Source organism: Silurus meridionalis, chromosome 29 (genome assembly GCF_014805685.1).
Source record: "Silurus meridionalis isolate SWU-2019-XX chromosome 29, ASM1480568v1, whole genome shotgun sequence".
NCBI lineage: Eukaryota > Metazoa > Chordata > Actinopteri > Siluriformes > Siluridae > Silurus > Silurus meridionalis.
Genome location: NC_060912.1, coordinates 12073255 through 12094539, shown reverse-complemented (window position 1 = coordinate 12094539; position 21285 = coordinate 12073255). Strand labels below are relative to the sequence as shown.

General features: G+C 38.4%; 1 protein-coding gene across 12 annotated transcripts in view; it reads left to right on the top strand.

The window, feature by feature from the left end:
• The window catches only part of LOC124381899 (zinc finger protein 239-like), a 103888-nt gene that overhangs the window by 51915 nt on the left and 30688 nt on the right, over positions 1–21285 (top strand). For 2 of the 12 annotated variants that reach the window (XM_046843821.1, XM_046843823.1), the window contains exon 3: positions 9641–10505. The exons of 1 other annotated variant lie outside the window; for it this stretch is intronic. In XM_046843821.1, coding sequence (XP_046699777.1) covers positions 9641–9652 — 12 coding nt within the window. In that variant the 3' untranslated portion in view covers positions 9653–10505. 9 more of the 12 variants (XM_046843812.1, XM_046843808.1, XM_046843822.1 and 6 more) reach the window with 9 other exon arrangements.

Below are 21285 nucleotides of genomic sequence, written 5' to 3'. Positions count from 1 at the left end.
ATGAGGGAAAAACCCCACAAAACGCCCCCCAGAGGGTAAATTGTGTAAAACATGGCGGATTTGGTGTTTGATTTGAGACTTGGCGCAGAAATAAAACAAAAGTTTACTGATTACAAATATTTTTTATCTGGATTTTATTTATTTATTTTATATCTAAGTAAAGAAGGGACGTTCTGAATAAGTGTATGTTTTGCCGAAGGTTTTAATTTCTTTTATATTTAGTTTTTTATTTATGTATTTACATTTTTTTTTATAAAAATAGTAAAAACAGAAATGCTCTGAATTGATAGCGTTAATAAAATTTAGTTCCTTTTAAAATAATTTGAATTTTGACACAATACAAAACTAATTAAAATGTTGTTACTGAATGAATGTATCCAGGCTGAAGATCCACATATAGAACACAAGCAGAGAAAAGATGATGATGATCAGGAATGTGTTTGTTCTCAGTCATGTTCTCATCACTGACTCCCTCTGTCTCATCCACATTAACCCCAAACTTCTTACTGCTTCTGCCTGCTGATTCTTATCTCCATAAACTAGTCTACATCTGTGGTGAGTGAGGGTCAGGACTTTATACACCAGCGGAGTGAAAAAGACACGCAGTAACAGGAAATCAGTTGTTCGGCTGAAATCGATGCGCAGTGAAAATAAAAATAATATTTCACCAAATCAATGAATTAAAACTAAAGTAAGAGCCGGGTTTGAAAATGTAAGAAGTAAAAAGTACAGATATTTGTGTAAAAATGTAATGAGTAAAAGTTAAAAGTTGTCTGGAAAATAAATAGTGGAGTAAAAAACTGATACCAGAAAAAATCTACTGAAGTACAGTAACAAAGTATTTGTACTCCGATACTTCCTCCTCTGATTGTGGTTGAACATGTCACAAGCGTTTTGTGTGTGAAATTGTGAATGCTCATTGAAAACTGCTATTTTCTCACTGTTTTTCAATGTTTTGAATGTGATTGTGTTCCAAAAGGTAAATGTAAGTGGGGAAATTTAATTCTAAGTAAAGTTCTAAGTAAATTTTGAATTTAAAGGAAAATAAGAGAGTTTTCTTTGAAGAACAAAAAAAGGGTTTTCTTTACTAATGTGTTTGACTCTATACTGAATATATTGAAAGTGATTGTGTTTGGGTGACAGTACAAAAAACTGTAATACACGCAGTATATTTGTTTATGTAACTTCATTTATTTTTCTTTGTTGTTTTCATTCTTTTGAGTAATTGAGACTAATTCTTGTTTAAGAAATTATATATAAAAAATAAACAAGGTTTATATTTCTTTATAATTACCTGAAGTGTGATATTTAAGTGAAGTCTGTCAGGGAGTTAGGGTATCTCCCTTAATAGACTTGGGGAGGGAGGAGTATGTGAACTTTTGAGATATAATTCTGTCTCACATATTTTTACTTCAGAAGGCTTGCTCGTGACATTAAACTAACTGAAGCCTACCCTTGTCAGTCTGTAGGTCCATTCACCCATAAGGTAGGAAACAACATACATAATCTATTTTGTACAGAGACTAAAAGCACTGGGGGCGGGGACAAAGATCCTTTCGTTACTCAGTCTTCCAGGGCAGCACTAATTCATTCCCTTACTATACGAGAATAATTGTTCCCGTTACATATACAATACACAGAGAAAAGCTCTGAGGAACATTATTTTAATGTGATTTAGGTGAAATATGTAGAGGTGATAAAAAACGTTCATATTTATATCATTTCTAAACATTACTAAAATGATGATACGTTATGATTACGTTAAAGATAATAAACATCATTTTGCGCTGTTCAGAAAGTCAGAGTGCAGTACAGCTGGAAGTGTAAGTCATATGACCTATAGCTAGGGCTGCACAATTAATCATATTTTATCCCGATCACTGTTTTTGCCTCTGTTTAATTAAAGGAATACTCCACCCTGAGATGAAAAATATCTTATAAATTACTGATCCTCAAGGCATCTATACAGTGTCTGAGAGCTCAACACACTGCAACTGAAGAAAACACATGCAAATAGAAAAAAAACACCGGCAAATAATAAAAAAAAAAAAAACAACGTTATCAGTTTGACAACACATGTGCTGCAAACCCCCACAACACAACTAAACACAGAAACACGCTACAAATCCTCACAACTCAACCAAACACAGAAACACGCTGCAAATCCTCACAACACAAACAAATAGCACAGATCACAAAATAAATGTTTCAAGGGGACCACAACAAGTGACAAACCCATGTTCAATGTCTATTCGTCAGTGGTGTTGATGTGTGTCGATGACCTGAAAGGTGAGTTGTTTGTTTATTTTATCATTGTTTGTTTATGATTCCTTGGTCTTTTGGATATTATTATCCTAAATAATCTGATGAAATACACAATTAACTGTAAAATGTTATATTAACTGGCAAAGCCATCAGGATGTTCAAATAAACAAAAAACTCACCTTTCAGATCATCAACACCACCACTGATCAATAGACACTGAACAAGCAGTCCCAGGGTCGTCACTTGTTGGGGTCCCCATGAAACTTTTATTTTGTGATCTGTGCTATTTGCAGTGTAAATGAATTGGTTGTGTTGTGAGGATTTGCAGGACGTTTCTGTATTTAGTTGCGTTGTGAGGATTTGCAGCTCGTGGTGTTTAACTGATGAAGATGTTTTCTTATTTTGCTGGTGTTTTTTCTATTTGCATATGTTTTTTTCAGTTGCAGTGCGTTGAACTTTCTGGACCTCGTGATCCGAGGTGTGACTTACATCTTTCAGCTGATCAGATTCATTGTTCAATCACTGGCTTTTGGCAATGACCAAATATTCGTTTAAGTTCAGACGCAAGGTTGATATTTTAATTGTTACGTTCATAAGTTTTGGATTCCATGACTGGTCCCCCGGCATAAGTTATTACTGTGTGAGGCAGAGGTGGGGAACAATTCACTGATGAGATTCTAGAAAATGTCTTAATTATATTGATGCATGTTTTTTTTAGATGCTGCTGTGAATGGTAGTATTTTAAAATGTACTAAATTGCCTTTTCTGTCTTCTCTTTCTTTACTGTTTTGTAGGTGTGCAGCCGAGGAATCTGCATAGACCTACCAGTGAAATATTCTACTTTAGTAATTCTGTTATTCCTGTTTCCTGTTTTTTTTTTTTTACTTGAATTAATTTAAATGAAATGTGATTTACACATTCTGAGTTGAAGTCATTTATTTTTTTAATCATAGAGCAGCACATAAAATCAGGCACAGTTTTACATTGTAACTGAGGTTTGAAATGGTTTGACAGTGGATTTTCTATAGTAAGATTAAGTACACATTAAGTTCACCCACAAAATCAATCATAAAATTAATAAATGGGACCCAATTCTCACCCACTGTGGTCCCATAACAACTCCATAAAGGGGACATTTGTGGGTTGACCCATGATTAAATCATGTGGCCCCATTAGGGTCCTTTTTGTAGCCCCATTTTTAACACCTATTTGGGACCCAAATAGGCCCATATAAAATACACCAATATCAGTGGCCCCTCTGGGCTAACACAAATGGGGCCCATGTGGAGCCGATGGACAAATTTCTCTGGACCCCATTAGGGTTGCCCATGCAGGGCCAAAGTGACAGCCCATCAAAAACCCACATGGGACCAACATTAAAATCTTGGCTAGGATGTGACAGGACCAACACAGGTCCTGAGTGATGTGAACATCTAAGTATTCATTCCTGTTTAAATCCCATTTACATTTGTGAATTAAATTAATTTGTGCGAAATCTATGAACAAATAAAAATGGAGAATGATGATAGAAAAGAATGAAGAGTGATAGATGATGAAGTCATGTCTCTCATGAAGCTCAACCACTAAAGATCAGGCACAGTGGCAGACAACCAATCAGATTTCACTTCCTGAAAATGTCTGAGCCAATGATGTTTGCGGATGTAGAACTCGAGCCCGTTGGCCCCGCCCACTGCTTTTGTGATCTGTTTTTGTACTTATAGACTTCCGTCACGCGCTCCGGTCTGAAGTTAATGTTGGGCGCGCGAGATTTTCTCCACATCGACGTTCCTTTCGCCGTTATAAATCTATCGCGCGCGAGCTTCAACCCCGTTTTTGTCCCGGATTTAGCGGATTTTTACCCAAAGGTGAGATACAGTGAAATGTAGCAGCTGAGCTGCTCGGGGAACAGCTAGTGCAGGGGCGTAGCCATCATGTCAAAAGTGTGGGGACGAGATGTCTAGTGTTACCTGTTTGTTTGTTTTTTCAGTTAACCTTGTATAATTGACAGGTTTTATTTGTAATCATTTTTTTTGCTTTATATAAAATATATGTGATTATAAAACAGAAAGAAAGAAATACAGCAGCTTGCCACTGGGACAGGACCCTTAAAAGGACATCTTTGTACCTTATTTACTTAAAAAATTTATAGTTGTACACTAAGGTACACATTGGTACTCTAAGGTAGTCATGTGTTCCTTTTTGAGTATAAAGTACAAAAATGTCCTTATAATAGTACTAAGATAATGGTACTTGTTTACATAATTTATATTTCAGATTGTATGTTGTGTATGCACAGTACATGACACACAGTAATGGAGACTTGCACATTCAAATAATACTTCATTTTGTTCTCTTCTACAGTCCATGTTTCAGGAATAAAACAACTCATTTAAAACAAACTATTGAGAGAAAATATGTATTGAACTCAACTGAGAAACATGTCAAGACCCGATATCAATAATACCTGCCTACTTCTACAGCAGCCAACTCTGTCAGATGCCCCCTGTTCTGTATACAAAAAAATACAAATCAGTCTGATTAGTCCAAGTTAAAATATATAAGAAATATCTAATCATAGACAGTGCTGTAAATAATCTGTCCTTACATCTGAAGCCTCATTGAAACGTTCTGCCTCATTCACTCTCAACTCAGAATTCTCTTCTGCCTCACTGCTGGACATTAACCAATATTCTGTATCCTAAATTGTTTTTTAACACTTTAGTATGGGGAACATATTCACTATTAACTTTGACATTTGCCTCAAACTCTTAATTTACTGCTTATTAAGGTAGTGGTTGTAGTTAAGTGTAGATATTAGGATTAGGATTATGGGATGCAGAATGTGGTCATAAAGAATAAGGAATTAATATGTGCTTTCTAAGTCGCCTACTAATAAACAGCCAATGTGCAGTTGTTCATCATACTAATGTGTTACATATTTATTTCTATATTTTACTAATTACATTTTTTATGATTGGTCCATATATAATTCTACAAACACTTGTGTATTAATAGATTATACATTATAAAATGTAAAAAAAAAAAAAAAAAAACCTGCAATAGCAGCCAGGTGTTAAAAGCCACATCTGATCTCACCTGTAAAGTTTCTTGTGTAACATCCTGAATCTGCTCTGACAAACCCAGGCTGTCTGTTTCTTGCTCATTCTTGACAACACATAAAAACGTAAAATTAGTGCAATAATGAAAGAGCAGCTCATAAAATAAAGATCAGTTCCTATCAGCATACTGTAACGGCTCCCCTGTCATCTACCCTCATTCACTGGACTACATTACCCATCATCCTTTGTACCCCCCGTCATCCACCATGTTTGTTTCCCGTCTTCACCTGTCTGTTGACCAGGACCCTATTTGTACTCATCACCACTGTCTTCACTCAGTGTCGGTTATCAAAATCAAATCAAATCAAATTTTTATTCATCACATACATACAGGGTACGACATGCAGTGAAATGCTTTATACGACGGTCCGGCAAGAGGGGAATAGGGAGGGCAAATAAATAAAGTATAAAAACTATATAGAATAGAATTATCGTCTTTACTCGGTTGTACATGTGTGTGATTTACCTGCTCCTTATTATTAAAATCACATCTTTAATGTTACTATTCGTGTCCTTGTGTCTCCGTGTTCATACTGTGACACACAGAGTTACACCTGCTGTCAAATCTCACTTCAACATTATCTTTATTCTTATTGGAAGGGTTTTGATATCCCGCGTGTTAAAACAAAAGACGTTATAAAGAGTTTAAGGAAAATACACAGAAAAAGTGAACGTTTGTCCAAGCAGCTATTTTTCTTTATAATTCTTTAAATCCTTTAAAACCTGTGCCTGGGACATGTCCCCCGCATCCCCCGTGTAATCTACGCCCCTTAGCTAGTGGACATTCTGGAGCCATGAACCGTTTTTTCCTTTATTCCTCTTTAGGAGAACCTCCACACACTCTTCCTACTGCTGCTGCTCCTGGATCAAAGGTACACTTTATTCATGTGTCCCATCTTTCCCGGTTTCACAAACTTCAAGCCAAAAATCTGAGCGACATAACATTGGACCAATGAAATTTCCAAACGGAAAAACGCACCTCACCTGTGTTCTGAGCTGCACGGCTTCGGGAGAAAAAACTTCCACCGGTGGCGCACGAAGATGACAAAAGATAAACTCCCGAGAGAAATAAGCGGAGGAGGAAAGAAAACTCGTTTTTTTACTATCACTCCTGTACACTACGTGTCCCTAAACTTTAACATTTTTACTTTTTCTTCTTTGCTTATCTTAATTTTCGTCACAATCTTCGCTCTCTGGCTTCTCTTCGCCATCTAGCAGCGGCGTCTCGAGCTCATACCTCAATTTTTTGCTCATGTAACAAAGAAAAAAATCGACCGAGTGACGCTCGTACATCGGAAAACTCGTACATTAATGCACTTGTAGGTCAAGATACCACTGTAGTGGTGAAAGGAAGGAGGAAGACAGTGAACAATGACTTACTTGGTCGGCTACTGTTTAGATACAAGCCGTTGTAGCGCGTTGAGTCTGGGTGAAGGGAGAGCTCGCTAACTCCGGTTGCAACAGAAATCATATATCCAAAACTCGTGCTTTTTTATTTTTCTTGGCAACAGCGTTATGGGTAAGTCAAAGAAACTTAGAAATGATCATCAGAAAATAATAAGGACATAATCCTCAGTCTTGAACACACACAGTAATACTGGAAAAATGCAGTGCCAGGCTATTCCCAAAATACCGCTATGCTCCTAATTGAAGCGCAACATGTTGCATTTAGTGTCTTTTGTGAAGTTCATTAGTTTTAGTGTAGACATGTGCGGCTTATTTATGTTAAAAATAAAAATCTTTGTCCAATTCAGTGGGTGCGCTTTATAGTCCAGAAATTACGGTACCTGTATGTCTTTCTTCACCACATCCATAAACCTTCTCCTTGGCCTTCCTCCTTCCCGGTGGCTCCATCCTCAGCATTCTCCTACCAATATACCCCATGTCCCTCCTCTGCACATGTCCAAACCATCTCAATCTCGCCTCTCTTACCTTGTCTCCAAAACGTCCTATATACGTTGCCCTTCTAATAAACTGGCTAATATACTCGCGGTCCCTGGCAACACCTTACAGTCGCCAATCTCCTTCAGGTTGCATCTCCTACATAGAACATAGTCCACCTGTGTGCACCTTCCTCCACTCTTATACGTCACTCTATGATCCTCCTTCTTCTTAAAATACGTGTTCACTGCCATTTTCATCTTTTTAGCAAAAATCTACCACCTTTCACCTTCCACATTCCTCTCCCTAATTCCATACCCACTTATCACTTCCTCATCACCAATGTACCCTTCACCCCCATGCCCATTAAAGTCTGCCCCATTTACCAATCTTTCATTACTAGGTTCACCATCTTCCACTTCATCTAACTCACTTCAGAATTTTTCCTTCTCCTACATTTAGGTAGGTGATTTTCAGCTGAAAGCGAGGTACATGCTAACATAGTTGATTGAAAATGCCCTCATAGGCCATTAGGAGGAAGTAGGTTGCTGCTTTTGACAGCCACAGATAATTTCTTGCAGTCGTCATCAATGTATTGTTGTCCCAACCACAGGGATTTTCACACATCATTTGGAAGACAGCATGCAGATCAGCTCAGTAGGTACTGATTGTTTGCACTTTGTCTAATGAGAGCTACTATTAGCAAATGTTCTGAATCAGACATTTATTTTGCTTGAACATAGTTTCAAGTAGCTTTGTGATCGTGGACTGAACCCTGTTAAGCTCTGATGTTATCACAGAAGCACAACAGGTTCCACAGTCTTTTTCTCTGTCTCCTGGAATTGAAAATAAGATGATATAATGCTGCTTGGTCTGGTACTGGGAAAACTCCTCCACCTTGAAGACATAACTATCTGGGATTTTGGAAGATTTTATACAAGTATTAAATAGTTAAAGGTTTTCTAAAACACCTCAAAATACCTCTCATTTAACTTGTTTCAAACCATATCAGATTACTATAGCAGACATTTCTGATAACATGCAAGACCAAATCTAATATTATTTCAGTACCGTTGAACCCGGTTATGTCGCCGGCCTAGGGGACGCCAAAAAGCGTCAAGATAACTGATGATCGAGATAAATAAAAACCAATATGGCGGCAATATATTACCGTGCTTGAAATATCTTTATGTATTTAAATTTTCAAAACATCGGCTTAGTAGGGTTGGCGAGTTAACCGAGATCGAGATAAGTGGCTTCAACTGTATATTTCATCATTTTATTTTGTTTTCCAGATGCACCACTGCTCAGATTGTGGGAAGAGTTTTACTAAAATTGCTGTTCTGAAAAGACACCAACGTATCCACACAAGAGAAAAACTGTATCACTGTGAACAGTGCGGGAAGAGTTTTAATCGCCAGGGTAATCTCAAAGAACACCAACGTATCCACACAGGAGAGAAGCCGTATTACTGTGAACAGTGTGGAAAGAGTTTTAATCGTCAGAGCAGTCTCAAAAGACACCAGCAGATCCACATAGGAGAGAAGCCGTATCAGTGTGGGCAGTGTGAGAAGAGTTTTACTGATCAGAGTAGTCTCAAAAGACACCAGCGTATCCACACAGGAGAGAAGCCGTACTACTGTGAACATTGTGGGAAGAGTTTTACTTATCAGAGTAATCTCAAAAGACACCAGCATAACCACTCAGAAGAGAAGCCGTATTACTGTGAACATTGTGGGAAGAGTTTTAGTCATCAGAGGCATCTCAAAATACACCAGTGTATCCACACAGGAGAGAAGCCGTATCACTGTGAACAGTGTGGGAAGAGTTTTACTCATAAGAGTAATTTTAGAATACACCAGCGTGTCCACACAGGAGAGAAGCTGTATCACTGTCAACAGTGTGGGAAAAGTTTTAATCGTCAGAGTCATCTCAAATCGCACCAGAGTATCCACACTGGAGTGAAGCCGTATTACTGTGAACAGTGTGGGAGGAGTTTTAATCGTCAGAGTCATCTCAAATCACACCAGCGTATCCACACAGGAGAGAAGCCGTATCACTGTAAACAGTGTGGGAAAAGTTTTACTCAGCACGGAATTCTCAGATTACACCAGCGTATCCACACAGGAGAGAAGCCGTATCGCTGTGAACAGTGTGGGAAGAGCTTTAATCATCAGAGTAATTTTAAAATGCACAAACGAATCCACACAGGAGAGAAGCCGTATCACTGTGAACAGTGTGGGAAGAGTTTTAGTGCTCCGAGCACCCTCCTCAGCCACCAGCAGAGTCATACAGGACAGAAGCTGTACATCTGTGGACAGTGTGGACGGAGCTATGTTTATCAAAGCTCATTATGGAACCACAAGTGCTCTAACATACAACCATAAACTCCTGAATTTAATTTGTAAAACAAATCTTCTTCTTAAATTTCTTATTTGAAGGGATGTAAAGGGAAATTGTACTGTAAATATTGGGGAACTTTAAATTGTAATGTTAATGTTAATGATCTCTAACAAACTGGACACCTTTCCAAGCCATCAGAACATTGTTGGTCCATCTACAGTTACACTACAACTACACTTTATGGCAACATGTATGGGGCTACCTGAGCATCTCACCCATATGTGCTTTCTGAACATTATCTGATGGATCGGCTTCCAGTTCATGGTCCCCTGAGCACAGTGTTACTGATTTACTGCAAACTTGAGCTTGATCACACGGTTACACAGCAAGATCAGGGAATAGATTTTTGTTGTATATGTCTGAACCTATAAGAATTAAAGTGCAGACAAATCTCACCTTAAGTCTTTTTTAAATCTAAAATGTTAAATGTATAACCTTTAGGTATTTTGCACCAACGTTCATTTTTTGTGTTTCTCTAAATTCAAATAAGTTTATTAGTCAACTGTAAGGTTTGGTTGAGGAGTGGTAATTGTATGGGGCTGTACTTTAGGGTTAAGACTCAGCCTTTAGCGTACCTAAACATTTTGTACAATGCTATGCTTCTAATATTGTGAGACAGTCCTTTATTAATCCAGCATGACTGTGCCACGGTGCACAAACTGAGGTTCATAAAGACATGGTTGGATGAGTTTGGTGTGGAAGAACTGAACTGGCCTGCACAGAGCTCTCATCTCGACTTCACTGAACACCTTTGAGATTAAGGTGAATGTTAAAAGTTGATTATTCTAAATGGACTGTATGAGTCTCGGTGTTATTATAAAAGTCTTCAGCAACTTTTTTTTGTGATTATTTCATGAACAGTTCACTTATTTTTCTCTTGCTATTGTTTGTTAACTTATACTTTATTTTTTTCTAAGGAAGAAAATAGAATTGCTGGTGATAGAAACAATGTTTTGATTCTATATCATATATGATTATGAAATATCAACAAATCATCATTGTTATTTACTAAATTAAATTTCAGTATTAACAAAATTCTATTGTACAGGAAGAATAAAATGGAAAGCAATCAACTTTAATGTGGGAGCATTAAAATCTGTGTTTCCAGGGACCAACTGTGACACAACTGTGAGTCTCAGTCTAGAACTGTATGCAGTTCTCACTGCTCTGAATACAAGAACACCCGAGCTTCATCACCACATGGAAATAGAAATTAATTAATAACCAAAATAACTCAAATCTAATGGATATTTACACTACATGCTGCATACAAATTTTAGACAACTAATTTCCACTTAAATATAAAGAAATATAAAGAAAATGGTGCAATGTGCTTTTTGACCAAGTTAATATGGTTCATTTAAATGCATAGTATAAGCAAACATTACAGGTTTGAATATGTGTGCAGCTCAGTGTTGCAAAAACTAAATAATACAGATTTACTTGTATATAAATACACTTTTGCTCCACTATTACATTGGGATTAGTTTACACACTGAAATACCTTATACAAATTGCACAGAGTGGATAGTTTATTAGTCATATTTATCTACATTATAAGTGTAATATGTTGGCAAACATTTCATTATTAAAGCCAGCGGTGGCAAAGGTTCACACATCCTTCACTCAGTAGAAGTACAGATACTCATGTTTTAAAAAGACGGGCTCGGTTTTGGTGAAGAGGTGCTGGATGATTGTGGAGCTACTGCAGGAGTGATGAGGGAGACAGTTAGAAAGGTACTTGGTGTGACATCTGGAAATAGAAAGGAAGACAAAAAGACGTGGTGGTGGAATGAGGAAGTGCAGAAGAGCAGAAGGAAAAAGGAAGAGTTTGGAGAAACAGAATTGGGATCGACAGAGTGATGAGAAAAGTAGGCAAAAGTACAAGGAGATGCAGCAGCAGGTGAAGAGGGATGGAAGGAGAAAAGTATTTGTAGCGATTGGTCAGGCAGAGAGACCGAGCTGGGAAGGATGTGCTGCAAGTTAGAGCAGTAAAGGATGGAGATGGAAATGTGTTGACTAGTGAGGAGAGTGTGTTGAGAAGATGGAGGGAGTATTTTGAGCAGCTGATGAAAATAAAAAAAGGGTGGGTGGCATAGAGATGGTGAAGCAGGAAGTGGATAGGATTAGTAAGGAGGAAGAGTGGAAAGTCGGTTGGATCAGATGAGATATTGGTAGAAGCATGGAGATGTTTAGGAGATGCAGTGGAGTTTTTAAAGCGATTGTTTAACAAGATTTTGGAAAGAGAGAGGATGCCTGAGGAATGGAGAAAGAGTGTGCTGGTACTGATCTTTAAGAACAAGGGAGATGTGCAGACCTGCAGTAAGTACAGGGGAATTAAGTTGATCAGTCACAACATGAAGTTATAGGAAAGAGTAGGGTTTGGGAGTCCCAAAGCTTTAGAAACAGCTTTATAACCTTTTCCAGACTGATGCCCATACTTTGTATATGTATATTATATATGTATATGACCCTGAACACGCCACATGATCTGAGGTCTTTGTGGATCTACTTACTGGCTGAAATTTTGTCAGAAAGAAATAATAGATAGATATTGACAATAGTCCAAATTTAAAGTGTCCCAGTGCAATTGTCTCAACGCTCAGCTGAATGATCCACCCTCAGGTGCCTGCCCTGCATGGTGTATTTCTCAAACCAAGAAGTGATACTACCCATCAGGACACTTTCAGTGGTGCAGTTGAATAAAGACCTCAGCACCAGAGAGGGTGATTTAAAGTCTCTTAAGCGTCTCAGGTGGTATAGACGCTGCCTGGCCTTCATCAGGGTGACGATCCCAGCCAACATGTCCATGTGGGCCCCACATGGGTTTTATCTGGGTTATATGGGCATCACATGGGCATGGGGTCAGAGTGGGCACTTTGATGAGCTGAATGTGGGCCCCAGCTTAGTCAGGGATGTGCCCCAGTTAGGTTGCCTATTTTGTTTATTCGAGGGCCCTGCCATATTTGGGCTATATTTAGCTATATTATTCAGTTGATGATAAATTCAATTGATATGTTTTTTGCGTGTTCTATATGATCGAAACAACATTTTTTACGATAACATAGAATGACCTTTAATAAAAAAAAAATTTTAATCGCTTGTGCAGCACACAGAGTCTCCCATTGGCTCCTGTGTTCCCACATTCTCAATCTGAAGAAACGATCTCCTGACCTGACCTGACCTGGATAACCTGACATCTCTGTCACGGTAAGAAATTATCTTTTGTTTAAAATTAATAACATTTTACTTTTGTTTTTATTTAATGTAAACTTCTGAAAGATTTGTGGTAACTAAAGTTACAGGCACGATATAACGAAGGTCTCCATTTAGTGTCCTCATGATAACAGGAGGGTGAAACAGTAAAAGCACTGTGGAGTCTCTTTCTCTTCACTACCTTTATAACGTGTATATACACAGAGAAAAGCTCTGAGGAGATTGTGACAATCCTTAACATTATTTTTATGTGTTTTAGGTGAAATAGGTAGAGGTGATAAAAAACCTTTATATTTATATCATTTCTAAACATTAATAAAATTATGAAATTCAAGAGCAAAAACTCTGCATTCTTCAGAATCACTTTCACAGTATTTTTATCTTAAGCACGCTTAGGTTTGTTTAGTGCCACTAAGGCTTTTTGAAGACAAAACATGGTTATAAGAAACTTAAACTAATGTTACAGTGGTCAGTTTATATTCACGGTCCAAAGTGAACCAGTACGAATTTAATAATCGATCTGTGTTCAAGTCCCCGCTAATTATTCTAAACATTAATCACAACAAAGCCTGAAATTCACCATATAGATAGATTTAGCTTTTTGCATGGTATTGTGTAATTTTACATCATTTACTCAGATCAGTTAACAGTTTGGGCAAATGGTGGATTAGAAGGTGCTTATGATTGTGATTTTTTTTTTTGTTTTTACTGATGTGGTAAATGTGGGGATGTGTCAGTGGTGTTGATGTGTGTCGATGACCTGAAAGGTGAGTTGTTTGTTTATTTTATCATTGTTTGTTTATTTATGATTCCTTGGTCTTTTGGATATTATTATCCTAAATAATCTGATGAAATACACAATTAACTGTAAAATGTTATATTAACTGGCAAAGCCAAGGAATCATGATCAGGATGTTTAAATAAACAAAAAACCTCACCTTTCAGATCACCAACACCACCACTGATGAATAGACACTGAACAAGCAGTCCCGGGGCATCACTTGTTGGGGTCCCCATGATACATTTATTTTGTGATCTGTGCTGTTTGCAGTGTAAATGAATTGGTTGTGTTGTGAGGATTTGCGGGACGTTTCTGTATTTAGTTGTGTTGTGAGGATTTGCAGCACATCATGTTTAACTGATGAAGATGTTTTCTTAATTTGTTGGTGATTTTTCTATTTGCATATGTTTTTTTCAGTTGCAGTGCGTTGAACTTTCTGGTCCACCGTGATCCGAGGTGTGACTTACATCTTTCAGCTGATCAGAATCATTGTTCAATCACTGGCTTTTGGCAATGACCAAATATTTGTTTAAGAGTCAAGTTCAGATGCAAGGTTGATATTTTAATTGTTACATTCATGAGTTTTGGATTCCATGACTGGTCCCCTTGCATAAGTTATTACTGTGTGAGGCAGAGGTGGGGAACAATTCACTGATGAGATTCTAGGATATGTCTTAATTATATTGATGCATGTTTTTTTAGATGCTGCTGTGAATGGTAGTATTTTAAAATGTACTAAATTTCTGTCTTCTCTTTCTTTAGTGTTGTGTAGGTGTGCAACCGAGGAATCTGCATAGACCCACCAGTAAAATATTCTACTTTAGTAATTCTGTAATTCCTTTTTCCTGTTTTTTTTTTACTTGAATTAATTTAAATTAAATGTGATTTACACATTCTGAGTTAAAGTCATTTATTTTTTTAAACAAAGAGCAGCACATAAAATCAACTAAAATTAGTTCTTTGTTTGGTCAGGCACAGTTTTACATTGTAACTGAGGTTTGAATTGGTTTGACAGTGGATTTTCTATAGTAAGATTAAGTACAAATTAAGTTCACCCACAAAAATCAATCATTAAATTAAAAATGGGACCCAATTCTCACCTACTGTGGTCCCACAACAACTCCATAAAGGGGCCATTTGTAGGTTGATTCAATCATGTGGGCCCATAAGGGTCCTTTTTATAGCCCACTTTAGCCCATATAAAGAACACCTAACACCTATTTGGGACCCAAATAGGCCCATATAAAGAACATCTATATGTGTCCCACTTAGAGCCAACCATGGACCCATCAGTGGCCCCTCTGGGCTAACACACATGGGGCCCATGTGGAGCCGATGGACAAATTTCTCTGGACCCCATTAGGGATGCCCATGCAGGGCCCAAGTGACAGCCCATCAAAAACCCACATGGGGCCCACATGGAAATCTTGGCTAGGATGTGACAGGACCAACACAGGTCCTGAGTGATGTGAACATCTAAGTATTCATTTCTGTTTAAATCCCATTTACATTTGTGAATCGAATTAATTTGTGTGAATCTCCGTTTATTTGTAAACCGAAATCTATGAACAAATAAAAATGGAGAATGATGATAGAAGAGAATGAAGAGTGATAGATGAAGTCATGTCTCTCATGAAGCTCAACCACTAAAGATCAGGCACAGTGCCAGACAACCAATCAGATTTCACTTCCTGAACATGTCTGAGCCAATGAAGTTTGCGGATTTAGAATTCGAGCCCATTGGCCCCGCCCACTGCTTTGTGATCTGTTTTTGTACCTATAGACTTCCGTCACGCGCTCCGGTCTGAAGTTAATGTTGGGCGCGTGAGATTTTCTCCACTTTCCGCGCGTGCACATCGACGTTCCTTTCGCCGTTATAAATCTATCGCGCGCGAGCTTCAACCCCGTTTTTGTCCCGGATTTAGCGGATTTTTACCCAAAGGTGAGATACAGTGAAATGTAGCAGCTGAGCTGCTCGGGGAACAGCTAGTGGACATTCTGGAGTCATGAACCTCTGCATTTTTCTTCCAGTGTCCTGATTCTTTACACCTCTGATCATGAAATCAGAGTCCAGACGGAGATCTTTAGGAGAACCTCCACACACTCCTGCTGCTGCTGCTGCTGGATCAAAGGTACACTTTATTCATGTGTCTCATCTTTCAGTGTGGTTTGCAGGGCAAAGATACATCATAATGTATTTTAAAATTATATCACAATAAACTACTGTTTTTTTATTTATATAAAAAATCCTTTTACAAGGAAACACGAAATTTCTCCCCAAATCTTTAATCAATTGTCCTATTTGATCTGTTCTTCAGCTTTTTACTCAGTTGATAAAGTAAACAATGTTTGAGACCAACAGCTTTTACACATGCAACCAGTTAACAGATCACATATTCACATGCGTATCCCAGTGATCTCCCAGAGGAAGTTTAGTTTTAAAGTAAAGTATTAAGTGGCGACTGCAAGTTTGTTTAGTTTCTGCCTCGCACTTTAAGATCATTTATTAGTATTACTTTTGAAAATTAGAACCATGTTTCCACTGTGTTGAGTACTAGTGTAGCCTGGAATCACAGTGTTGATGGACCCTAAGAGAACAGGTGGTCTTAGCCTAAAAGGCATCTATTATCAAAATAGGCCAACACAACTACATCTGCTCGAATACACCCCGTTTAATCAGAGCAGAAGCCTGTATGTCAACATAAGCAGTGTTTACATGTGATTATAACAGGAGACAACATACAGCGGGTAAAATAAGTATCAAAAACATCACCATTTTTCTCAGTAAATATATTTCATAAGGTGCTATTAATATTGTTAGATTTGTATTATTTCCCATGTGATCAACAATGCCCGTGGTGTCTTTTCTGATCAGGGAAGAATCACAGCACACAGAATGGAGCAATGTTCTTCTTCAGTTTATTGCAGATAACAGACAAGTAAATATACACTGAAAAAAAAACCTGACTTAAAGCTGTTCCTGATTGGGTAAGAAGACATAGCAACTAGAGATGTGTGAGTCCAGATAAAGACTTTCTGTATACCTTACATACTCACATCGGAAAGATCCTATAGACATTAAACAGATAACATAAGAATGTGTTTAGAGAACCAGTGTGAAACCATCTTAACAGTAACAGACCAGAAATCCAGACATACAAAGATATAAAACCATTCAGAACATTCAGAAGTTTAGAAATCCTTCCGTTACCAATGCAATTAGTATGTTTGCAACAGTGAGGATGTGAAGGTCTTGAGAAAACTCTTCACTTTTACCCATCATGAGATGTTTCTTGTGTGACACCTTGGTAATGGGACATCTTTATACAAGCCATCAGTTGGGACTGAAGCAGCTGATATTGATTTACAATGACAATAGGCAGGATTGCTTTCTAATTACTGATTGATATCTACTGGTGTTTTGGCTTTTCATTCCTTTTTGCACCTCCCTGTCTTCATGTGTTCAAGTTGTGTGTGTGTGTTATTTCACAACATTACACAACTTCATTTATGGACCAGTATGGTTTGATTCCTTTGTATGTGTGGATTGCATGGGTTGTTACCAACATCTGATCAAGATTTCATGTCACTAGCAGGGGGGAGGGAGAAAAGGACCTGCGCTAAAAAAAAGTTTGTACACTAAACCCCGAAGTGACTTCTTGCCTTCTTCTTCTTCATTCGGCTTCTCCCATTAGAGGCCGCCACAGCGGATCATCTGTTTCCATACCCCCTACCCTCTACATCTGCCTCTTTCCATCCTCAGCATTCTCAGCATTTCCACTACTCTTTCCCATAACTTCATGTTGTGAGTGATCAACGTTATTCCCCTGTAGTTACTGTAGGTCTGCACAGCTCCCTTATTCTTAAAGATCACTACCAGCACACTCCTTCTCCATTCTTCAGGCATCCTCTCACATATCCTGTTAAACAATTTTGTTAAAAACTCCACTGCATCTCCTAAACATCTCCATGTTTCTACCGGTATGTCATCTGGTCCAACCGACTTTCCACTCTTCATCCTCTTAATCACTGCTCTTCACCACCACCGAGCCCCTGTCTGACCTTTTTATCCTATCCTATCCTTAATCCTATCCACTTCCTGCTACACCATCTCCACACCATCCAACCTTCTCTCTCTCATTTTCCTCATTCATCAGCTGCTCAAAATATTCCTCCATCTTCTCAACACATTGGTCCAAAATATCCTACATACTCACTGTCCCTGGCAACACCTTACAGTCAACAATTTCCTTCAGATTGCATCTCCTACATAGAACATAGTCCACCTGTTTGCACCTTCCTCCACTCTTATACGTCACTCTCTGTTCCTCCTTCTTCTTAAAATACGTGTTCACCACTGACATTTTTCTCTTTTTAGCAAAAATCTACCACATCAGCCCTTCCACAATCCTCTCCTTAATTCCATACCTACCATCACCTCCTCATCACCTCTGTTCCCTTCACCTACATGCCCTTTAATGTCTGCGCCAATCACCAATCTTTCATTCCTAGGTTCAACATCTACCACTTCATCTAACTCACAGAATTTTTCCTTCTCCTTAATCTCACAGCCCACCTGTGGAGCATATGCACTGAGGACATTTATCATCTCCCCTTCAACTTCCAGCTTCACCTTCATCACCCTATCAGAAACTCTCTTCACCTCCACTACACTCTTACTGTACTCTTCCTTCAGAAACACCCCTACACCATTTCTCTCTCCATCCACACCATGATAGAACAGTTTAAACACCTCCATTGTTCCTGGTCCTACTCACTTTCCATTTGGTCTCCTAAACACACAACATATCTACTTTTCTCCATCATATCAGCTCTCTCTCCCTTTACCAGTCATAGTACCAACATTTAAAGTACCAACCCGAACCTCCACTGTCTTTCACTTCTTCTTTTTCCGCTGCCTCTGTAGATGTCTTCCTCCTCTCCTTCTCCTCCTTCGGCCAACCGTAGCCCAATTTCCACTGGTACCCTGTTGGCTAACGATACCTGTGGTGGTTGTTGGGCCGGGCCTCGACCGATCTGGTATAAAATTCTGATTTGTGATCTGCATGTTTGATTTGGCACATGTTTTACACTGGATGTCCTTCATAACGCAACCCTTCACATGTATCCAGGGTTCAGACCTGCACTAAGAGAGCACTGACTTGTGCAACACTGGGTCAGAGTATCTTCTTTCCAAATGTATCTAAATTGTGTATGTAGAACACTTTGGTCAGGAACTGTACACATTTACATTTAGGTAGGTGATTTTCAGCTAAGAGTCTGAAAGCGGAGGTACATGCCAACAAGTTGATTGAAAATGCCCTCATAGGCCATTAGGAGGAAGTAGGTTGCTGCTTTTGACAGCCACAGATAATTACCTGCAGTCATCATCAGAGATGTATAGTAACAAAGTAGAACTACTTCACTACTATACTTAAGTACTCAAAGGCCGTATCTGTACTCTACTGGACTATTGTTTTTTTTCTCCTACTTCCACTTTTACTTCAGTACATATTTTTAATGAGTTAAATACCTTTACTCCGCTAGATTTTTTATGTTCTGCATCATTAATCGTTACAATTATAAAAATGTTACGAATCATTCCAAACCCGCATTATTGTCAGGAATCCACCTGACACGCCCTTTTTGGCAGCTGTCATTGCCTCCGCTTTCTATAAAGCTCCAGGCTTCGTTTATTGAACACACCCGAGACTCATTTACTCACTAATCACCTGCTACTATATAAACCCCTCATTCACTCACACTCCTCATCCGTTATTGTATGTATGTGTAGGTTCATGGCTGGCTGTTTCATTGCATGCATTTATTTCTCTTCGTACCTTTTGTGTCTGACTCCTCACTCTCTCCATGGCCCGGATTACCCCGATCCTCCTGGCATCTATGTTCACGGATCTATGTTCACGCGTTTAGCACAACGTTTCACCCGTGACTGCTCAGCGCCACACTTCCTCTCGCGCACCTTGGGATTACCTATTCAGGAACTGCCTTTCACCGGTTCCGGACATTCGTGGGCAGCACTCACGAAGCGCACCACTGGAATATACTTTGCACTGCTAGTATTTATGTTGGTTCTGCCTTGTTTTGTGAATAAACTTTTTATTTCTCTATACTTCTGCTTCCGCCTCCGTATCCCGCATAACAATTATCACTGCCAGAGCAGTAGATGGCTCTGTCACAGGTTTGAATAAGCTGGGTCATCATTAAACGAATCAGACGATAAAAGAAGACAGCGCTGCCTGCCTGCATTGAGAGCACTTTAATTGGTTTTCGACATGGAAAACCCAGAAATTCCGCCTCCAACTCCTTCACTTTTAACTGTTCGTGGCGATAAGGAAGAAGACCACCCGTGGCCCTATTTAGAGTCCATGTTTGCGTTTGTCGGCGTGAAAGACAATTCATATAGAATAAAGTGCTTACTCTGCCTCCCGAAAGATTGCAAAATAATTTCCTTCAAAAATTCACCATTGAATTTGAAGTTTAAGTAGGGAATAAGCTGTGGAGAAAAAAAGCACAAGCAGGGAAGAGAGGAGAGGGCATCAAATGGGAAGGGGAAAACTTGTTCTGTTTGTTTACAAAAAGTTAAGCTCTGTGTTTTTAGGTGTTCTAATCAATTTTGTTTTTACATAAGAAATACTTAACTGTGGCCTTTCTGGCCTTTGAGATCTTTTAGTTGCCCTAACAAGTTGAGGATGAAAAAATGTGCAAGTTCCAAAAAATTACTGCTTGATGCACACTAGTTTAAGAAGGTAATCAGCTGTGGAGAAAAAGGCACAATTTAGGTATTCTTTTCATAACGTTGTTTCAAACCTGTTTGACTGTTTGACACAAAAAAATTTATTTAAAATAAACAAAACAATATGATGTCTTTTGCCTGCTTTCTTCAATAACTACATAACACAATACTTGTACTTTTACTTTCAGTATTTGAGTAGTACATTTTAAAATAAACTACTTGCAATACTTAAAAAATGTTGAATACTTTAGTACTTCCAATTAAGTATGGTGCTTAAAGAGCACTTCAACTTCTACTCAAGACACTTTTTTGATAGAGCACTTGTACTTTTACTCAAGCCTGAGTCTCTAGTACTTTATACATCTCTGGTAGTCATCAATGTATTGTTGTCCCAACCACAGGGATTTTCACACATCATTTGGAAGACAGCATGCAGATCAGCTCAGTAGGTACTGATTGTTTGCACCAGTCCAGATTTTGAGCTTTTGTCTAATGAGAGCTACTATTAGCAAATGTTCTGAATCAGACATGTATTTTGCTAAATCCAAAAGCACCCAAACATTGCTTGAACATAGTTTCAGGTCGCTTTGTGATCATGGACTGAATCCTGTTATGCTCTGTTGTTATCACAGAAGCACAACAGGTTCCACAGTCTTTTTCTCCGTCTCCTGGAATTGAAAATAAGATGATATAATGCTGCCTGGTCTGGTACTGGGAAAACTCCTCCACCTTGAAGACATAAATATTGGAGATTTTGTAAGATTTTATACAAGTATTAAATAGTTAAAGGTTTTGTAAAACACCTCAAAATACCTCTCATTTAACTTGTTTCAAACCATATCAGATTACTATAGCAGACATTTCTG